The sequence below is a fragment of the Leopardus geoffroyi genome, chromosome A3 (assembly GCF_018350155.1).
Source record: "Leopardus geoffroyi isolate Oge1 chromosome A3, O.geoffroyi_Oge1_pat1.0, whole genome shotgun sequence".
Taxonomy (NCBI): Eukaryota; Metazoa; Chordata; class Mammalia; order Carnivora; family Felidae; genus Leopardus; species Leopardus geoffroyi.
This window is the reverse complement of record NC_059336.1, coordinates 101,680,056-101,702,646: the sequence shown is the minus strand read 5'-3', so window position 1 is coordinate 101,702,646 and position 22,591 is coordinate 101,680,056. Positions and strand designations below refer to the sequence as shown.

Genomic DNA, 22,591 nt, shown 5'->3' with positions numbered 1-22,591 from the left:
AGAGGTCTGCCCTTGCTCATTCTATCCAAAGTAGCCCTCACTTCACCTCCCTCCTCCCCCAGCCGGAGTGAAGGGACCTCGTCAGTCTTATTCCATAGAAGCAGCTTGATGGATATTTTTTGACTGATGCAGACTTAGCCAGCCTACAGGGATGGGTCACCCCAGACAGCCGGAGGGGCACAGTGTCACAGCCAGGTAATCCTTCCATGCCACATATTTTACTATGAAACAAGAAGCTGACTTAATTTTCAATTAATGACACCAAAGGGGTAGAGGTGAGGAAGGGCGATCTATTCTTACAGGAACAGGCCAAGTTTGGCAAAAATATGAGGAACAAAAATACCAGGAACTATGTCTCAAGCATCCCCATACTTTGCTCAAGAGATCAAGAGCTCCCGGGAGCAGGCGATAGCTTATTCTAGTCTCTCTACTCCTGCATCTGGCACAGTACCTGCATCCAGGGGGTGGCCAGCAGAATGATGGGTAGATATATGAATCAAATGATTCTTTAAATGTCTTTGCAGGTGCAGATAAATAAAAGAAAGATTTTCCTCTTTGTTGTCTCCACTGCAGGGAGAGCTGAGCGCTTTCCCCATCACCTCATGTCTCAGCCACCTGAGAAGACTCGTTCCCACCACTCGTCATTGGTCTTTGAAGGACAGGTGGGTAGGTACGAGCATCCCTGACTGGCAAGCTTGGGTCTGAGAGATTCTCACATGCCCCCAGGCAGCTAAACTCTAGTAAAGGATTAACTAACCGATGTGTTAGCTAATAATAAAGTGTACCCATTCCAAAGGATATTTCCATTTAGTCTGATGATTCTTGAAGAGATGTTAGCATGCAAAGCCACCAAGTGATAATGGTCAAATGAGTAGATCAAATGAGTATGATGATAAAACCATCAAATTGGAACAGTGATTAGCCTTGAGAATCCAGTGGAAAGCATTTTCGTTGCCCCCAAAGAAACTGTATATCCATTAGCAGTCACTCCCCATTCCCCCCATATAAATGGAGTCCTACAACATGTAGTCTCTGAGCATCATGCCTGCAACGTCATCCATGTTGTAGCAGGTAACAGTATTTCATTCCTTTTTACTGCCAAACAAGGTCCCTTGCATTGCTATACCACTTCTATTTATCCATTCATCAGTTAATGGGTTCTTGTGTTGTTTCTCCTTTTTTTGTTATCCCTTTGAATTTTTTTTTTTTCAAAAACATGGCTCTTTATGTGTTTACTTACTCATTTATTTTTGCTTCTGCTAAATTATTCTCTAGGAACATAAGTGGGATTCCAGGACGAGAGCTATGAAGATATTGCTAGGTATAGTCATAACATTTTCCAGTAGAAATGTACCAATTTATTTTTTTCCTTTTTTAGTTTAAATTTTAGTTCACACACAGTGCAATATAGGTTTCAGGAGCAGGATTCAGTGATTCATCACTTACATACAACCCCCAGTGCTCACCACAAGTGCCCTCTTTAGTATCCATCACCCATCTAGCCCATCTCCCACCCACCTCCCTCCATCAACCCTCAGTTTGTTCTCTATGATTAAGAGTCTCTTGTGGCTTGTTTCCCTCTCTTCTCTCCCCTGCCCCCCAACTGCCCATATGTTCATCTGTTTTGTTTCTTCAATTCTGCATATGAGTGAAATCATATGGTATTTGTCTCTCTCTAATTGACTTATTTCTCTTGGCATAATACATTCGCTCCATCCACATCATATCCCTCTGAATTTTGAAGACACTTCCATGTATCTTCCCCTATTGACCAGTTATTACTGCAGTCTTAGGTAATCCTGTGTGTGTGACTTCTAACTTTTACTCTATCATCTTTCAGAATATTCTCTCCATTCCTAACGCTAAAATTCTGTGATAGTGTGCCCTGGCGGGTCATTTATTGTTTATACACACACACACACACACACACACACACACACACACACACACACGTATATATACATATACATGTATATGTATATATACATGTATACATACACATACATATGTATGTACATACATATGTATGTATACATATGTGTATATATACATATATACATGCATGCATATACATATGCATGCACATGTATATATACATATATATGTATATATATATGGCACATCTTCTTTAGTCATTCATCTGTTGATGGACATTTGGGCTCTTTCCATACTTCAGCTATTGTCGATAGTGCTGCTATGAACATCAGGGTGCATGTGCCCCTTCGAATCAGCACTCCTGTATCCCTTGGATAAATACCTAGTAGTGCAATTGCTGGGTCATAGGGTAGTTCTATTTTTGCCTTTTTGAGGAACCTCCATACTGTTCTCCAGAGTGGCTCACCAGTTTGCATTCCCATCCATGAGTAACTTTGGACTCCCCCAAAGCTTAACAACTAATAGCCTCTTGTAAAGTACTAATAGCCTACTGTTGACTATTACCAATAACACGAACAGTCAATTAACACATATTTTCTATGCTATCTGTATTATATGCTGTATTCTTATAATAAAGTAAGCTACAGAGAAGGAAATGTTATTAAGGAAATCATAAGAAAGAGAAAATACATTTTACAGCACTGTACTGTATTTACTGGGAAAAATCCGCATGTAAGTGGATGTGTGTAGTTCAAACCCATGTCGTTCAAGGGGCAGCTGTACTCTTAATATATCTGCTTGGTAAGAGAGAACCGCTGGATAGCATGTTATTTTTTTTCCAGCGATGACATTTTCTCTTTCCAAGTAGTTATTTTTCCAACTCAATTAATAATTAGATTTGAATCCTGTAACCCTACTGCATCCCGTTCCTAGGATCTCGGGGCTCCAAACACAAACCGGGGCAAAGTCCTACATTATTTACACTTCAATTGTTTCTTCCTAAGCATTTTAAGACTTACTGTCTAGGATTAATCTTATTTATGCACTGGAATATAATACAAAGTAGTGACTTAACTGAGTAGAGCTTTTATATTTATTGAAAGTATGTATTTAGAAATCTGTTTGTTGTTTTTTTTTTTAATTTTTTTTTCAACGTTTATTTAGAGACAGAGCATATTATAGAGAGACAGAGCATGAACGGGGGAGAGGCAGAGAGAGAGGGAGACACAGAATCGGAAACAGGCTCCAGGCTCTGAGCCATCAGCCCAGAGCCCGACGCGGGGCTCGAACTCACGGACCGCGAGATCGTGACCTGGCTGAAGTCGGACGCTTAACCGACTGCGCCACCCAGGCGCCCCTAGAAATCTGTTTTAAAATGCCAACCGAGAGGGGCGTCTGGCTGGCTCAGTCAGAAGAGCATGTGACTCTTGATTTTGGTGTCGTAAGTTCAAGCCCCACGTTGGGTGTAAAGATTACTAAAAGATAATAATAATAAATAGACAAATAAAATGCAAACCTGGACTGATATGAACAGAAAAATGTTTCGATACTCCCCATTTTATATAAAATCTTTATGGCAAAGAGACACTGGATTTATAGATGCAAGAGTGTAGGAATGGTCGAGAATATGCAATTTTCCCGCACCATCTGAACACGCCCATTTCCTACAGAAAGCCCACAACCCGCCACAGAAGAGGCCATCAGCAGATCAGCCATCCTGCCTATTTCGTAGGTGGAAACAGCAGAACAAAAGCAAGTTACAGCCTTCAGTGCCGTCATCAGTTACAGATTCCTTCAGGGGTAAGCTTGAGATTCGAAATAAACACAGCTTACCTTTCACAGCAGCAGATTTTTAAGAAGCTAAATGAACATGCTTGCGGAGGTACGGCGTCGTCAGACTCTCTCACCGATTAATAACAAGACGCACCAGCAAGCATTTACTCAGCAAGCGGTCAGTGTGTTAGACTCCACGTTGGAGCAGGGGACACAGCAGCCACAGCTCTTGCCCTCCGTGAACGTGCTGATCACGGACAGAAGGGGTCCCCGCAGGTGATCACCGGTGCCACACGGGCTGGGACTCCAGAGCTGGACAAGGAGCATTAAACAATTTTTAATTGTTTTTTTGCACACTGTGGACAGAGCGCAGCTGACCAGTCCGGTGTCCTGCTTGATTTACTTCTCTCGGAAGCGGGACTGATTCTAATCCTTTACATGCTACTCACAGAACCAGTTTTGTTTCTGAGAAGTTTAAAAAAACCTTTTCAGGCAGCTTTAAATCTCTGAGCAGCGCTGTTGGCAGCTATTATTTCTTAGGGCTTACAGACAAGTCAGCTGTACAGGAGATTTATTTGAGTACCTAGCCCACCAAACCCAAATTGAGAGGGGAAAATTCCCTAAATTTAAAAATTCAGGGGCGCCTGGGTGGCTCAGTCGGTTAAGCATCCGACTTCGGCTCAGGTCACGATCTCACGCATGGTTCGTGAGTTCAAGCCCTGCATCAGGCTGTCTGCTGTCAGCACAGAGCCCACTTTGGATCCTCTGTCCCCCACTCTCTACCCCTCCCCCACTTGTTCTCCCTCTCTCTCTCTCAGGATAAACATGTAAACTTTAAAAGTATATATTAAAAATAAAAGAAAATAATAAATTTAAAATGATGCTTGTGTAGGAGCACCCAGCTGGCTCAGTCAGTGGGACATGCAACTCTTGGTCTGGGGGTCGTGGGTTCGAGCCCCACAGTGGGTGTAGAGATTACTTAAAATTAAAATCTTAAAAAAAAAAAAAAAAGTATCTTGTGCAATATGGTAATTTCTATTCTGGCTCTCAGGACTCCTGAGGGAGTAAGTTGACCAATAAAGCGGGGCCAGGTGCAGTTCGAGGAGCCACCTTCTGTTCTCTGTATTTCTTTTTTTTTTTTTTTTAATTTTTTTTTTTCAACGTTTATTTATTTTTGGGACAGAGAGAGACAGAGCATGAACGGGGGAGGGGCAGAGAGAGAGGGAGACACAGAATCGGAAACAGGCTCCAGGCTCTGAGCCATCAGCCCAGAGCCCGACGCGGGGCTCGAACTCAAGGACCGCGAGATCGTGACCTGGCTGAAGTCGGACGCTTAACCGACTGCGCCACCCAGGCGCCCCGTGTTCTCTGTATTTCTATAGGGCCTTTCTCTGAGGGCTCAAAGGTGCTGATGAATAATCAACCATACCAACACCAGAGGTGTCCTAACTTCCCAGAGGCCTGCGGCGCACATTTGCATGAGAGGCTCAGAGCCAGGCACAGATCATTTTGAAAATCCAACTCTCTCCCTTACTTGCAACCTCAGTGGTTGGGATGGAGGGCGGCAAAGCTAGCCGGTTCGCCTAAATAAAGGAGGTTGCACCCCACTTGTAGCTGTGAGCGGTGGGACTCCTTCTAGTCCTAAGACTCAAAGAGCGGGGCTTTGGAGGCTGGAGGAAGAGCAGTGGTGAAGGGAAGGGAGGGGCGGGAGGTGGCTTGGAGGAAGCAGAAGTCAGCTGTTTTCAAGTGCGGATTACACACACACCCCAGGTGTTTGGAAACAAGCTCCCCAAAGCACTCAGCAGTCTGCATTCCTTCCCACAGCTCTCTAAGAAAAGTGTCTCTTCTGGCTTAGGAAGAGTCAGAAAAAAATTGCCACTCCAACCCCCTCATCTTAATCCCTCGCCATTTGGGGAACAATAGAGAAAGCGCACCTGACAAAGGCCTTGGGCCCACGCCAGGTTCCTCTGCGCAGTGTGAAGAGCATAGCGTCAGCTCCTGTTCCTTCAAGTCTGGAGGCGCGATCCAGCCAAGCCTCTGATCTGAGTTTCTTCTGGAAATGCGGAAGGCTGCCACTGGAAAGACGGCTTTGGTGTGTAAATAAACCATCTGAGGCCGGTGCTTCTAGCCGTCGTCCTTCTGCTTTGCCCCACCACTTTCTCTAAACTTGGAATTACTTCTCTTTTTCAGATCTATCTCTCTTGCCACACAAGACTAGAAAACACAGTGACGCCGAGACGCGTTTTCACAGGCTGGGAAGCCGGCACACTGCCTATTTTCAAGCAGCTGCAATTCAAATGCTCTGTCAGACGCGACTCAACGGAGAGAACAAAAGCGTCATCAGATGCATCAGGCTGAGGTTACCAGCCTTATTTTCAAATGGTTTTCCTCCAAGGACTCTCCGGGAATAACGTCAACAGTAAAAATGGACTGATTATCCAGGCAGTAAAATCTAGCACAGGTGTTCATAAGGGAAAGTTAGAATCACATTTTACTCTTGTAATAATTTTTGCAAGAGCCAAAGGTGCCTGGATTACGCGATGGAACGGACTGAGGGTTGGAGGAGCTCTTGACCCACCCGCTCTGGCTCTTCTGTTCTTTCCCCTCCTTGAAGCTGAAATCATCAGATGGGAGAAAACCTAAGCAGCAAGAAGGAAGATGGTCTATTGTGGAGTGCTTTCCTATTCCAAATGGAACAAATGCAAAGTTTCTTCACTGGTCAAGAATAGATAGATACAGGGGCGCCTGGGTGGCTCAGCCGGTTGAGCGACCGACTTCGGCTCAGGTCATGATCTCATAGCTCGTGAGTTCGAGCCCCACGTCGGGCTCTGTGCTGACAGCTCGGAGCCTGGAGCCTGCTTCAGATTCTGTGTCTCCCTCTCTCTCTGCCCCTAACCCACTCGCATTCTGTCTCTGTCTCTCTCAAAAATAAATAAACATTAAAAAAAAATTTTAAAGAAAAAGAAGAATAGGTACATACAGTCCCAGAGGTGAAGATGCTGGGTGGCATTTTCACCAGCGGTTACTATGGCTACTCACCCTCCTGGGTGATAATGACAGATGACAGTAAGACCACGAAAGAGAAGCCCAAGAGACTCCCAGGGTACAACCCCAGGCCCTTTGATTCTCCCCGAATCTTTTCCAACATTGTACCTCTCTTGGCAGCTGTCATTTCCATGTGCACTGGGACATGAAATCAAATGAGGAATTTAAAAAAGAAAAGTTGATGGGGCAGCTGGATGGCTCAGTCAGCGAAGCGTCTGACTTCAACTCAGGTCATGATCTCACAGTTCATGAGTTCAAGCCCCACATCGGGCTTTGGGCTGACAACTCAGAGCCTGGAGCCTGCTTTGGATTCTGTGTCTCCCTCTCTCTCCTCCCTTCCTCTACTCGCACGCTCTCTCTCTCTCAAAAATAAACATTAAAAATTTAAAGAAAAGAAAGAAAAGTTGACCCAAGGTGCATTTCTGCAACCGCCCTGAGGTTCCATCCTGTAAGTGACTTCATGTCAACTGCCTTTTCTGTATGCTTTCCAAAGTGTTTTGTTTCTCTTATCTTTGCTTCTAGTTGACTTACCATTCCCACAAAAGAGGCAGAAACTTTGAGGAACCGAGGTTACAAAAAAAGAGAGATAGGTAGATGAATGCAATATAGATGATGTAGCCCACACCTGCCCAAATTGAAACAGTATCTCTGCGGTTTAATTTGATGGTCAATATGCTATCTACCTTATCGATTAGGACACGGTCAAACGTCAATAGTAACGTCCAAAAGTGCACCAACAATAGGAGAGGATGAAATCCTAATTACTTTGGTTTCACCACCACTCCTGACACAGATTTGCTTTAAATGTCAATGTCACTTGTAGACTGAAACGCAAGTTGTCCAAATAAGTGTCTGGCAGAGGATTTAGCTTCGTTCCAGAAAAATGAATGAAGTTCTGGAGCGAGTAATTTTACTTCTCAGAAGAGGCAGGAAAATCCCAACACATAACGTTTCATCAATTCACCAGTTAGTAGGTGTGGGTGCCTCTTCTAAAGAATCAGAGGCCTCAATGCTGGCACCAGAGTTGAGCAGGCATTTCCCACCCGTACCCCTCTGCCCTGCAAGGGCTTTCCCCTTGTCAGCCCTGCCGATAGACAGCTTCTGGACCTGGGTCCATCAGGCCTGTCAGGTGCTGCCCGCCCCTTCCCCGGGTTCAGCCCCTCCCCTCTGACAGGCCACCCAGGAGGTGCTAAGGTATCAGCTGCTATTGTCTCAGCCTCCTTCCTTTCTTTCAGAGCTCAGCAGCCTGACTCTCAACACCCATTCATTCGTCCGGCAAACATTTATTGAACACCTACTCTGTGCCCAGTGCTAGGCTCTGTCCCTGGAGGTGAGCCCCCGCCCCCTGGAAATCCACAGTCCAGTGCCACCAGCGTGATGTCAGGCAAACAGTCACGCTAACCCACCCCAGTTACCAACGGCAAAAGCGCTATGAACGAAAAATACTAGGAGATGATTATGAAGAAGCCCTTGTCTGTTTGGTGAGGGAAGGAGCTAGGGCCCTTTCTCTGAGGGTGAAGCTGGCATCTGAAGAACAGGTAGCAATTAACTGGCTGAAAGACTGGAAAGTGGTCCAGACCCAGGAAGGAGAATCTGCCAAGACCCTCAGGAGGCAAGGAGTATTATTTCTTCTCTTAACTCTGAGTTACTTCTTGTAATTATCCCCAACAAAAAGAGCTTGGAGGTGGGGGGCGGGGGGGGCGGGTGGGAGAAAAGTAAAGAACTGCATCTACAAGACCTGAAGTTCTTTGCTGAGCAAAAGTTACACAGAAGTCAGTTCAGGAAGGGAGGACTTTCACATATGAGGCCGCAGGGTTTGGGGAGGGGTGCTCCTCGTACCCTGGTATGCTCTCCTCTCTTTTAGTACACGAGCTCTGCCCCTGCCCACCATACCCCTTGTTTCCGCAGGGCACAGCCCCCCCAGCTCGAGACTACATTTTCCAGCTTTTTTAGAAGTCAAGTGCGTCCACCTGATTAAGTTCCAATGGGATTCACATGGAAATGAATGTCCCTTCCTTTAAGGGAAATTGCTTGTTTTCCAGTTCTTCTCCCCCTCTCCTCCCGTGTTCTGTTCCAACAGAGAAAAAGCAGCCGGGTCACCGGGAGGCCTGTGCTGCAAAGCGCACATCCCACATCAAGGCTGTTCCGTGGCCGAGCAGGCAAATGTGGTCTTCAATTTAGGGCTCTCTTTAAGTTAGCCCGTCCCCTCATGAACACGGGAGTGGTTATCTTACGCAATTATTTTGTCTTTATAATGCCAACCAAAACAGAAGTCATGACCACAGTCACAATCGAAAAGATAAATCTGATTATAGAAAAATTTTGTTGGTTAGCAAACACAAGCCAAACTAAACGCCACATGACAAAATTGGAAAGCAATATTTGCAACACACGACAGACCACAGGCTAATACTACGTATATTTTAGTAACTATTTACCACTTGTGTTGAGTACTTTATGAGACTGTCTTGAGTAATACTGACTGTAACCATGTGAAGCAGGCACTATACAGCACAATGACCAATCATGCGCTCCAAATTCACCGCTGATTCGCCGAGCGGCTTGGGGGAAATGACCTAAAATAAGGATAATAATACCTTCTTCGTAGGATTATTTATGAAAATTAGATGAGACAGCATTGCTCTGAACAGTCGGGCAGGCTATGCCCGCACAAAGGTAGGGATGCCTTTGTCTAATTGGTGCAAAGGTGACTTATGGACGAGGGGCTCTCAAATGAGCTAATGCTGAGCGAAGTACCCGAAGTAGGTCCTCAGTAGAAGTTGACGGTTATCCTTTTTTAAAATTTTTTTATTATTTTTTTAAATGTTTATTTTTGACAGAGAGAGAGAGACAGAGCATGAACGGGGGAGGGGCAGAGAGAGAGGGAGACACAGAATCCAAAGCAGGCTCCGGGCTCTGAGCTATCAGCACAGAGCCCAACGTGGAGCTTGAACTCACAGACCGCGATATCATGACCTGAGCCAAAGTTGGACGCTCAACCGAGTGGGCCACTCAGGTGCCCCGATGGTTATCCTTAACATTAACATTACTGCTTTCAATCTCCTGGCCAGAAAACAGGCTTGGAGAGGCTGTGTTTTCTCCCTGACAGCGTTAATGCAAAGATTCTATTAGATGGATAACAAAAAGTCAAACAATCCAACAAAATTTGCCAAGAACATTGTTCACAGAAGAAGAACGCACATACGAAAAGATGGCCAAAATCACTCATAATTAAAGAAGTGAATGTGGAAACGAGAAAGGAGATATTTTTTGTCTATGAGATTAGTAAACTTTGATTATATTGAATCTTGAATAAGGATGTGAGGAAACAGTCTCTCATGCTGCTGATGGGCTTGTTAATTAGCATGAGGCTTCTTCTGACCCAGAGCTTCAGAACTAATCATTGAATTCCAAATAAAACAATGCTTTACATTCTCAGGGTTTCTGATCTAGGATAAATGCAGGGGTGCGAATAAGTAGCCAGCTGATCCTGGACGTGCACAACATTTGACCAGCCACTGACCTGTCACTACAAACAGGCTTTCTCTGACATTTTCATATTTATTTTAGTTTTAGTTACCAAGAAATTTATCTTGACTAGGGGGAGATAAGATGCAAACTTTTGAAATTATGGCCTCTAAGCAACAAAACAAAAAGTGTTAACACGAGTGCTTAAAATTATTCCATATGAATCATTCACTCCCCTTTGCCTCTTAGAGACTACACAACATGATTTAATCTTTTGTTGATGACTCAGGGTCAATATTAATGAATACCAAGGACCCTTTCATCTCAGAACTCAACATCAAATTGGTTTATATTATCTACAAACCCAATAAATTAAGGGGACTATTCAATAAATGATGTCGGGACCCCAGGTGGCCTTCTAGAAAAAAGAAAGTTGAATCCTCATCTCTCATCCAAATAAATTACAGCGGATTTTGGAATATAAAAAGCTTTGAGTGGGGTGCCTGGGTGGCTCAGTTGGTTGAGAGCCTGACTTTGGCTCAGGTCATGATCTAACCGTTCACGAGTTCGAGACCCACGTTGGGCTCTGCGCTGGCAGCCTGCTTCAGATCCTCTGCCTCCCTTTCTCTCTGCCTCTCCCACTCTCTCTCTTCCCCTCAAAAATAAATAACATTTTTTAAAAAGTTAAAAGAAGTTTTGAATATAAAAAAACAGAATTGTAAATGAAGAAAACATGCGAGAATTATTGTATAACCTCAGAATGAGGAAGGCCTGGCAGCTTTGACACAAAAATCTAGAAGCTCTTAAGGAAGATACTAATATTTGATGATATAAAAACGATACCCATGAGATAAAAAACAAAACACTGAAACAAAGACAAAAGGGAATATCAGGATAAAATACTGTAACTCCTATTAGAGACAAAGGGCTCAATCTCCCCAAAATAGACGCAGCTCTTAGCAATGGATAAGAAAATTACTAATATCTTAAAGGACACTATTATCACAAATCCCACAGAAGCTACTTGCAGCCTAGTTACTTCCCTTTTTGGTTTTTCCTTAGCTGGGGTATCTTGAGGGCAGAAACTCTCTCTTTTCTCCTTATCTCTTGTGCCTGGTCCAGCGCCTGGCATGTCATTGGCATTTCATGAATTTTTCACCAAATTAAGAAGCTTCATATGTTATATATTGAAATGTCTAGTGTTTCATTTGCCAAATGCTTTCTCACCTAAGAAGATCGGTCCAAACAATGCTCTCAGGCAAATCATGTATTTTATTTTATTTTTTCTAAGCAGGAAAGTGTCCATTAATCTTTACCTTGTGTTCTCATCTGTGACTCATCCATGATCAAAGGCAGTCTACTCCATTCCCAGGTTTATCTGTTCAGAAAATAAAAAATAGGCATTAAGAAAATAAACACTATTATTTACTGAATGCTTAGTGCTTTACACACATTATCACATGGAACCCTTCGAACAATTTAGGTTATAGCCATCTATACCTCATACATGAGAAAATCAAGTAGACTCAAGTGGCTTTTAGCTGGTGGTACTATTCCCTGAGTTAAATATGCACCAAAGCTGAGTCCAGAGCCCAGGTCTCTCTGTCTTCAGAAACCAGAGAACTGGAACATTCTGCTTGATTGCCAGAAATACTTCTGAGACCTTCCATCATAGGTTCCTAGGAGGCTCTGCTTTAGAAGGACCAATCTAACTAGTGCCCCACAATGACATGCGCTCCCTCAATTCAAGTTCACTCCATTTTCACCTCCCAAATCTCCATCTAAGATTTCCTTTCCCCCCAAACCATCTTTTTTCCCCCAAATACATATTAATACATTCATATGAAGTGCTCCTTGACTTTCCCACCACTTGTATACTCTTTGCTCCTTAGCATGGCTCTCAGCCGTCTCCCACTGCCTCTCTGCTTCTGACGGACGCTACAGGCACATACATGGTAGCCATGGCTTCTCCATGTCACCTCCAAATGAGACAAGAGCAGGAGTCCTATTATTTGAGGAAGACTTTGATTGATTCGGATACCTCTCACTGATCTCTCCAACTTGTGAATCACTTCTTTATCACTTATGTGTTTCTACAAAGCAGCACTTTTCCTCATTTTTCAAGTTTCGAATAGGTAATTATGCTCCCAAACTCAAATGTCAGGATCATTGTGGGGGTGAGGGGGAGATTAAAAAGTATACAGCCTGCAGGCATCCCACTCTAAGGGTTCAGACTCCATGTGGGCAGAGTCAAGGAATGTGCATTTTAACAAGCTCTCTGGGTGACTCTGACACAGGACTCAGAAGCACTGGTTGGAAAATTAGGTCAGTCCAGCTTCTCCAATCTCAGCCTTGACTGGGTGGGGTCAACTCAAGAAGATCTAGACTAAGGGAGCAGCCATAGGTTCAAGGTTCAAGCCATAGGTGGTTCTTCTCCTTCTCCTTCTCCTTCTTCATCATCATCGCCATCAAAAAACCATCTATAGAGTGCCTATTATTTGAAAGTAACTGCTATTCTCAAAAGGTAGAGACAAAGCAAAGGTCCTAGGATAGAAAATCTGGGAACTGTTTATTTGTTTTTGAGAGAGAGAGCACAAGCAGGGCAGGGGCAGAGAGAGAGGGAGATGCAGAATCCCAAGCAGATTCTGCACTGTAAGCACAGAGCCCGATGTGGGGCTTGAACTCACAAACCATGAGGTCATGACCTGAGCCAAAATAAAAATTCGGATTCTTTTTTTTAATTTTTTTTTCCCAACGTTTATTTATTTTTGGGACAGAGAGAGACAGAGCATGAACGGGGGAGGGGCAGAGAGAGAGGGAGACACAGAATCGGAAACAGGCTCCAGGCTCTGAGCCATCAGCCCAGAGCCCGACGCGGGGCTCGAACTCACGGACCGCGAGATCGTGACCTGGCTGAAGTCGGACGCTTAACCGACTGCGCCACCCAGGCGCCCCAAAAATTCGGATTCTTAACTGACTGAGTCACCCAGGTGCCCCTGGGAACTGGGATTTTAGAGGAACGAATCTTAGTTCAATTGGAGGTTGGTAAGAAGAGGTACAGTGAGGTAGTAAAATATATGATGCTTATACAAAAATTTTACGTAAAATGGAGCCTAGCAAAATGATAAAGCCACTGATACTATAAAATCCACTAATCTTTCTCTGTTTGCCAGACACAGGTTGACTTAAGATCCTGGTTACATCTTGACCTGTCAATTCATACAACTAAAGAAGAGAACTGGTTTTTAAACTTCTTGATTCATTCATGGCAAACCATGACAGGTTTAGGACCAATGCATTGGGCAAACCATGGAGGGTGCTAGGGCCATGCTGTTTCAGTAGGGGAATGGACTCCTTTCATTCAGGCTGGATGGCCAAGACTATCCATTGTTCTGTCAGTGGAGAAGTCTAGGTCACAGAAGATAGGAAGACAGGAAGATAGAAGATAAGAAGATAGCAGTTAAATTTATTAATTACATTAAACATAGGCCACAGAATTCTTAACCATTTCAACTTTGGAAAGTGTTGGGTAAGGACCACTGCTTCATACTGAAGCTCCACACCTGTCTTTTCAAGATAGGAGAAGAATTGAGTTCTCCTAGGAGGAAACTTCTATCTTCATAGACATCATATGCATGGTTGGGTGAGGGTTTATAAATTAGCATATCTTATAGATAAGTTTTGCTCATCTGAAAGCCTAATTTATCCTTAAAAGACATGCTTATTTCAGTATTCCCAGGCAAGATAAAGTGACCTTGGGGATTGTAAACCTGTAGCCTGAGTCTCCTGGGTCCCTTGGTCCTCTGGGTCATACAGAGTCAGAACTTTCTCCTGGCTGAAAGCTATGTGAGTGCAGAGATTCATGGCTTATCATGTCTGCCTGGAGCCAGGGCCAGGATCTGTCATGCTCGATATATATTTCTGGAGTTCATAAATGATCCTTCTTGAATTTATAAATGAACCTAATTTTAAACTCAACCTGAAATACTTGCTGAAAATGTTCTGCAGGGGATGGAAAACACTTGGACAAGGTTGATAAAAATATTTCATAAACATTGTCCAGTGGCAGCTGTCAGGGCACAAGAAATCCTCTCTCTGTTCCTTTTTGGATATCATCATGGATGATGTCTTCACAAATTTACAATAGATCCCAAGGAGTAAGTACCTCAGATGGTTTCCTGAATCAAACATTTAAAAACAAATTTTTTTTAACGTTTATTTATTTTTGAGACGGAGAGAGACAGAGCATGAACAGGGGAGGGGCAGAGAGAGAGGGAGACACAGAATCGGAAACAGGCTCCAGGCTCTGAGCTGTCAGCACAGAGCCTGACGCGGGGCTCGAACTCATGGACCGTGAGATCATGACCTGAGCCGAAGTCAGACGCTTAATGGACCAAGCCACCCAGGCGCCCCATGAATCCAACATTTTAAAATAAAAGTTAGCCAAACCTATCAAATGGGACAAATTAATATCCTTTTCCATTCCCATGTAAACACATGTAAGCTGCAATTCTTTAATTTTTTTTTTTAATTTTTAAAAAATGTTTATTTATTTTTGAAAGAGAGAGACAGAGTGCAAGCAGGGGAGGGGCAGAGAGAAGGAGACACAGAATCCAAAGCAGGCTCCAGGCTCCAAGCTGTCAGTATGGAGCCCGATGTGGGGCTCGAATCACAAACCACGAGATCATGACCTGAGCTGAAGTCGGACACTTAACCGACTGAGCCACCCAGGTGCCCCTGTAAACTGCAAGTCTTTATGTTGGTTAAAAAAGGTTCAAAAAACAGAATTTTTTTTACTACTAATGTGGAAGTTTGTCTTAACCTTAATTTTAAATAAGTACCATTGGGGCACCTGGTGGCTTAATAGGTTAAGATTCTGACTTTAGCTCAGGTCATGATCTCACGGATCGTTGGTCTGAGCCCCACATCATGCTCTGCACGGACAACTCAGAGGCTGGAGCCTGCTTGGGATTCTCTGCCTCCCTCTCTCTCTCTGCCCCTCACCCACTTACATGTTCTCTCTCTCTAAATTAAATAAACATTTAAAAATAAAATAAGCATTATTAAACTGAACATCCCTTTGTTACTAAACATTATAAGCAGTGCTGTTCTTACTGAGGAATTTATTTTCAGATTTGGGTCTTTGTTAATAAAATTAAGTTTACCCTTACTTGTATTACATTTTATATATATATATATATATATATATATATATATATATATATTTTTTTTTTTTTTTTAATTTGCTTTTTAGTAATCTGTACACCAAACATGAGGCTCAAACTCACAACCTCAAGATTGAGTTGCGTGTTCTTCCTACTGAGGCAGCCAGGTGCCCCTACATTATTTACGTTTTTATTTTAAAACTTTCTTGAAATTTATCAACATTATTTAAGGAACCAGTTTTATCAGCAATATCAATGATCCATTTAAACTGTTTACCTTCTACATATGGCAGAGATTCTATCCGTGTGTGTGTATAATATTAAATTTACAGTATAATATTTACAGTAGTGCCATAGGGTTGCCTTTCCAAATAATGGAATTTAATTTAATTACTGTATTTATTTACTTATTTATTTTTATTTTAACTCCAGCACAGTTAACATCCAGTGTTGTTAGTTTCAGGTGGGCAATATAGTGATTCCACACTTCCATACATGACCCAGGGTTCTTCACGACAAGTGCGCTCCTTAGTCCCCATTGCCTATTTTACCCATCTCCCCACCTACCTCCCTAATGGAATTTAATTTTAAAAACTGCGTCAATTTAAGAGAAAAATGTTAAGGAAGAAAGCATATATGATACAGAGAATCACAAAGAGGATACCAGAATGACTGGATTTGGGGAAACACTGAGCTTTAGAAGAGAGATCAGAGCGAGCATGGAGGGGAGACAAGGGAGACAGACTGGCTAACGACATGAGCTCCTTCTCCTGGGATCACGTGTGCCACGCTATGGAGTTTGGACTTTATCCTAAGAGCAGCAGGAGCCACTAAAGACTTGAGAGCAGGGGAGTGTTGCGATCGGATTTGCCATTAAAAAAAAATCATTAAGAAGGTGGTGTGGAGGGAGGATTGGGAGGTGACAAGAGGGGCCGATGGCAATAATCCAGGGGAGGGGGTAATGGTGGTTTAACGCTCGGTGTTGCCAGGAGGACAGAGAGAGTGAAGAGTGACCATGGCATGACTTGGTCAACGAAGTAGAAGAGCTTCTGGTTTCTGGCTTAGGTAACTGGCTCAGTTGGGGAGAGGGTTTCACAGGGGTGTGGAATACAGAAGGAGATGTAGGTTTTACGAGGATCAAGATTACTTGCTTAGACTCGCTGGATTTGAGGCAACTTAAAAAACAATGAAGAGGAAGGTCCGGTAGGAGTTGATCACTGGGCCAGGAGCTTGTGTGAGACATTAGGACCGGAAGTCACCAGCACTTTTCTTCCTTTCTTTCCTTCTCTCCTTCGCTTGCTCTTCCTTCCTTTCTTTTTCTTTTTCTCTTTCTTTCTTTCTTTCTTTCTTTCTTTCTTTCTTTCTTTCTTGTTTACTTATTTTGAGAGAGAGAGAGAGCACATGTGGGAGGGGCCGAGAGAGAGGGAGAGAGAGAATCCCAAGCAGGTTCTGCACTGCCAGTGTGGAGCCCGATGCGGGGCTCGAACTCACGAACTGTGAGCTCATGACCTGAGCTGAAATCAAGAGTCAGATGCTCGACCGACTGAACCACCCAGGCGCCCCAGCACTTACATTTCAAAGGGATAAACACTCACCTGTATTCGTTTGCTAGGGCTGCGAAAACAAAGTATTACAGACTGAGCGGCTTAAATTCCAGAAACGTATTTCCTCATAGTGCTGGAGGTTAGAAGTCTAAAATGAAGGTATTAGCAGGGTTGGTTTCCTCTGAGGGCCCCTCCTCATGGCTTGCAGATGGCCGTTTTCTTCTGGTGTCTTCACATGGTCTTCCCTCTATGTGTACATGTCTGTGCCCTAAATTCCCCTCTTCTATACAGACGCCAATCATATCAAATTAAGGCCTGCCTTCATTACCTATTTTTACCTTAATTACCTCTTTAAAGACCCTGTCTCCAAACGGTCACATTCTGGGGCACCTGGGTAACTTAGTCGGTTAAATGCCCAACTCTTGATTGCAGTTCAGGTCATGGTCTCGCACGGTTCATGAGTTTCAGCCCCACGTCAGACTCCACGCTGACAGTGCTGAGTCTCCTTGGGATTCTCTGTCTCTCTCTCTCTCAAAAATAAGTAAATATGGGGTGCCTGGGTGACTCAGGCAATTAAGCATCCGACTCTTGATTTCAGCCCAAGTCACCATCTCACGGTTTGTGAGTTCAGGCCCCATGTCAGGCTCCACACTGACAATGCAGAGCCTGCCTGGGATTCTCTCTCTTTCTCTCTGTCTCTGCTTCTCCTCCCCACCCCTCTCCCTCAAAATAAATAAATAAACTTAATAAATAAATCAACATTAAAAAATAGTCACATTCTGAGGTACCAGGGGTTAGAACATTGACATGTTAATGTTGGGGGAACACAATTCAGCCTATAACAGCATCCTAACTTATTGAATCGAAAAGGAAATTTGTTGGCTACTGAAACCAAGGGGACGAAGAAGGATGTTGGATCAAGGGATTCAAATCTTGCATCCAGAATGTGTCTTCATTTCTGTCACTCAGTTTTACTTGGTGTCACCTGCATTCTCAGGCAGGCTCCCTCCCTCATGGTACCATAGATGGCCATTTTAGCATTACAACCTCTGTACAGGAACCAGTCCGTGAGAAGAAAGGAATGTCTTCCTGGCAATCCCAGCAGAAGTCCTGAGAAAGATCTTTTTTTTTTTTTTTTTAATGTTTATATATTTTTGAGACAGAGAGAGACAGAGCATGAATGGGGGAGGGAGACACAGAATCTGAAACAGGCTCCAGGCTCTGAGTTGTCAGCACAGAGCCCGATGCGGGGCTCGAACTCAGACCGCGAGATCATGACCCGAGCTGAAGTCGGACGCCTAACTGACTGAGCCACCCAGGCACCCCAGTCCTGAGAAAGATCTTAAATGACCTACCTCAAATCACTCACTCACCTCAAACAAATCACTTGTAGGGACAAGTAACATGGGCAAGGACCAAGTTTGAGTCCCCAGCCCATCCCATGCAAACCTCAAAAACTGGGAGTAATGAGAAAGTGTTTCTTTACAGCGTTGCTAAACAGGCAATAATAACTACAACAAACCAGGTCCACTCCAATGATTAAAGCCACGGGAGTAGGTGTGGCAACCCATGAAGAATATGCAGAGGAAAAGAAGAAGACCAAGGTTAGGAACCTGAGGGAACAAAAAACAATATGCAAAGAACGAAAGATGAGAAACAGACAGCCTTTCGGTAGATGCCGGAGAGAAAGAAAGAAAACCAGGACAGTGTGTTATCGCAGATTCCAAGAGAAGAGACAGTTTTAACAGAGAAACCATGATTTGCAACACCCAGGAGTAAAAACAGTTAATGTCTTTAATTGCAAGAAGCTCAGACACACCTTTTGTTGTTGTTGTTGTTAAAGACACACAAATGGAAACATGGGCAAAAAATCAGAACAGGCAGTTCATAAAAAAAGAAATTAAAATGACCTATGACCAGGTAAATTCATTCATAAGGAAAAACAGACCAAAACATTTTCAAGATATGCCTCTCTGTGCTTTTAAGATCGGCAAAAATAAAAAGACCTGAACAAATCCAGGGTTAGTAAAGGTGAAAGGAAATAGGCATCCATGGGGAACCTGCCAGTGGTATGAACTGCAGGACCTTCTGGCAGACCAATCTGTTGGAATCAAACATTTAAAGGTACGTGTTCTAAAAAAAAATAAAAAAATAAAAAATAATAAAGGTGCAGGTTCTTTGACCCAACGAATCCCAGCTAGGGATTTACTATCACAAATAAATTCAGCCATATTTTTTTTTAAAAAAGGAAATAATCCTGGGGCGCCTGGGTGGCTCAGTCATTAAGTGTCTGACTCTTAATCTTGGCTCAGGTCATGACTTCAAAGTTCATGGGATCAAGCCCCGGAGTTGGGCTCCGCGCTGGGCATGGAACCTGCTTGGGATTCTTTCTCTTTCCCTCTCTCTGCCCCTCCCCCACTCATGCTTTCTCTCTCTCAAGATAAACAAACATTTAAAAAAAAGTAAAAAATAAATAAAAAGGAAATAATTCTGGAGTGCCTGGCTGGCTCAGTCAGTATAGCACATAACTCTTGCTCTCAGGGTTGAGTTCAAGCCCCACATTGGTGTAGAGCTTCCTTAAAAAAAAATAAAATGAAAATCGTAAAAAAAAAAAAAAAAAAAAAAAAAAAAAAATTAAAAAGGAAATAATCCAGAGATTCATCAAAAAAAAAAAAAAAAGTTAAACTCAAAATATTGCCCACCAGGTATGGAGGGGCACCAACAAATCAGAACAGACACTGGCTAGAAACCATCCATACAGCCATACTGGTGGGTCCCCACTGAATATCCTATGAAAAAGGGAGCACCAGGTGAACAAAATGAGGTAGATATCTGGACATACGGGCTGTTTCAGAAAGTTCTCCAGAACGTGTTAATGCAAGTATAAGGTGCAGAGCCATGTGAACAACACGGATGTCATTTTTGTACATATTTAAATACATATAGAGCTGTGCTGGTAAGTATTTCAAAAGATTTTCTGGAGGAGAGCATAAGAAACTGAGGGCAAGTGGTTGCCTTTGGTGAGAGAGACTACGTAAAGAGAGGGAAAGAGGTCGCACCGTTTAATGTTATAGAGGCGATACCATTTAATGCTTTTTAACTTTTTTTTTTAAGTTTATCTATTTACTTTGAGAGAGAGAGAGAGCACCCAGGGAAGGGGTAGAGAGAGAGGATCCCAAGCAGGCTCAGCGTTGTCGGCACAAAGCCCGACTCAGGGCTCCATCTGAAGAACTGTGAGATCATGACCTGAGCCAAAATCAAGAGGCGGATGCTTAACTGACTGAGCCACCGGGGCTCCCCTCTTTTTAACTTTTTAATTTATTCAAGCGACAAACAATAATTGAGCACCTACTAAGGTCAGGCACTGGCCTAGGCGCTAAGGAAATAATGCAGGAGGCAGTTAAAGCTGAGTGCTATTAGCATGGGCTCCTCAGCCGCACTGTTTGAATCCTGGCTCCCTGCTTAGAAGTCGGGACGCCACAGTTAAATCACTTAACCTTTCTCTCCGTTGCCTCATTCGTGAAGTATGGACTAACAGTTCTTATCTCACAGGACTGCTGGAAGAATTAAATGCGATAATACACGTAAAGTGCTTAGCCCCGTGTTAGGTATTTGGCACACATTCCTTAATTGTTAGTGCTAAAAAAGAAGGGAGCGAGAAGAGACCCAGTCCCCATCCTCCATCCAGAACACCCAGTATAGTGGGTGACTGAAATGGAGAGGAGGAGTTGATTACTGGGAATGAGGGGCCGGGGGCTGGATGAGCCACCCAGGCAGATGCTGGCACCACCCAGTGGGAGGGCAGGGCTTGAGGGCCTTCTTGCCCCGAGGACAGGACGGAAGAGTGGAGGCAAGTGCAGCCTTCAGCTGAGATGGCCTCAGGACACTTTGGGAGGATCCTGGGAGATGCATTCAGTGCAGGCAGGCTCTGCCAGGCAAGCTGTCCTAGGACCGCTGGAGGCACCCTGGGCGCCTGGTCTGGAGCAGAAGCAGGAGTCTGAGAAGTGAGCCGAGGAAGCCCAAGAACGGGGCTAATCAGGGAGAGCCAGAGGCCAGGAAGCATTCCAGAGAACTGCGGAGGGGAGAGTGAGGTGGTGGGGAAGAGGTGTAGGGCTCAAGCAGAGGAGCCAATTATGAACAACTTTGCTCAAAGGAATTGTGGGAGCACCACTGTTTCGGCCCGTAGTTTTTCTCTTCTTTTTCTGCATTAAGTACACGGAACTTCTGTGGTATCTTCAGATGTTTCAGGTTTCTAGAGTCCTTAGGATTCATCCTTTTTGTTATACTCGTCATGCCTAATGTTTGAGGAAGAGGGGCTCGAACTTTGGGGGTCAGCCGGCAGGTGGCTGGGTGGTCCCTGGGTCACGCCCTTGCTTCTGAACCTCCCCGGGTTGGATTTTTGCCCCGACTCCATATTTGCACAAGCTCACTCCAGTCTTCCGTGACTCCCAGGTGGCTGAGCGGCGTGACTGGCAGGGGCAATCTGGCCAAGGTCAACTTAAAGGGCTTATAAGAGAAAAATATTCTTGGAACAGAAGACATATCTCAAGTTGGTGGAAGGCTTGTCCTCCTGGAGGGGAAAGAGATGCCTCAGTTTTCCACTAATGCTTACAGTCAGTAAGTAGAGCCCTAAATATTCGCTAAAGGAGCAAATGCGTGGTCCCTCTGAGTTCTGTTTCCATCTGTAGGTCCCAGCCTTTGAGGTATGGTCTGGAGAGGACAGGACAGGCTCCTCGGTGTGCCCCCCAACTAACGATAGTACCAGCTCTAAAACTGGAACCGATTAAGGGGTCGAAGTTGGAAAAACGTGACAGTAAATAAAAAATGAGGCGGCGGGTCCAGCTCTAATTGGTCAGCAACATCTTAATCTATCCTCTCCTCATGGAAACAACAAATGCACTAATTGGCCTTCTATATTTTGGTGGTTATCTTCCCTCCATGATTCCCCAAACTGTACTCTCCAATTACAATCTAAGTTTTCTGGAGTTCTTTTCTCACCTCCTCTGGTTCATTTTTCATCTCCACTGGCACCAGAGTTTATTTACTTTTTATCGTATTTTCCCCAAATGTTTTCTTTTCCAGTGATGAAAACATGTAACAGCCTCACCATTTCACATTGGCATGGAAGCACTAATCAATTGCCTTGATGACATCTTTTTTGTGAAAAAGCGATCTGACAAAATGTTATTATTGGGTGCTTGCATTTTAAGTACATTTTTTTATCCTGTTTTTGAGTGCACCCACCTGCTTTTACATTTTAATTTTAAAAAATAGGGATTAAAAATTATTTTAACTTTGACATTAAAAAACCCCAGGCCACGACCAATAATAGTTTTAACCTTATCTAACTAAGATGTGATTGAAAACGGATAGAAAAGTAAAACTTCCAAATCCCTAGAGGGGGTATACACCTTACAGATCCCTGCCTAGATGTATGCTGTAACACAGGCAAAGAACCACTAGGTGGCTCTGTCATTTTTAGGTAAAACTAAAGTCCGCAGAAGATAATGCATAATTAAGGAATAAAATCTCTGGTAGGCAGAACCTCTCATCAAAGCAAGAGATGATAATTTGCAATCATGGCCTCTTACTCAGAAATAATTTGGAGCTATTGGGTTAAGAATTAGACTAAAACAACAACAAGAACAACAACAACAGCCCTGCAAAACTGCAAAGTCTGTACACATAAGCAATTTGTTAAAAAATAAGGGTGGGTATGAG

The 22,591-nt window shown here is 43.6% G+C and overlaps 1 protein-coding gene across 3 annotated transcripts in view; it reads right to left on the bottom strand.

The window, feature by feature from the left end:
- The window catches only part of TEX37 (testis expressed 37), a 65,450-nt gene that overhangs the window by 41,254 nt on the left and 1,605 nt on the right, over positions 1-22,591 (bottom strand). For 2 of the 3 annotated variants that reach the window (XM_045446801.1, XM_045446796.1), the window contains exons 2-3: positions 11,478-11,539; positions 5,583-5,723 (exon numbers count right to left, since the gene is read on the bottom strand). In XM_045446801.1, the coding sequence (XP_045302757.1) occupies positions 5,583-5,635 (53 nt within the window). In that variant the 5' untranslated portion in view covers positions 5,636-5,723; positions 11,478-11,539. The remainder of the gene's footprint in view (positions 1-5,582; positions 5,724-11,477; positions 11,540-22,591) is intronic. The other variant, XM_045446799.1, reaches the window with a different exon arrangement.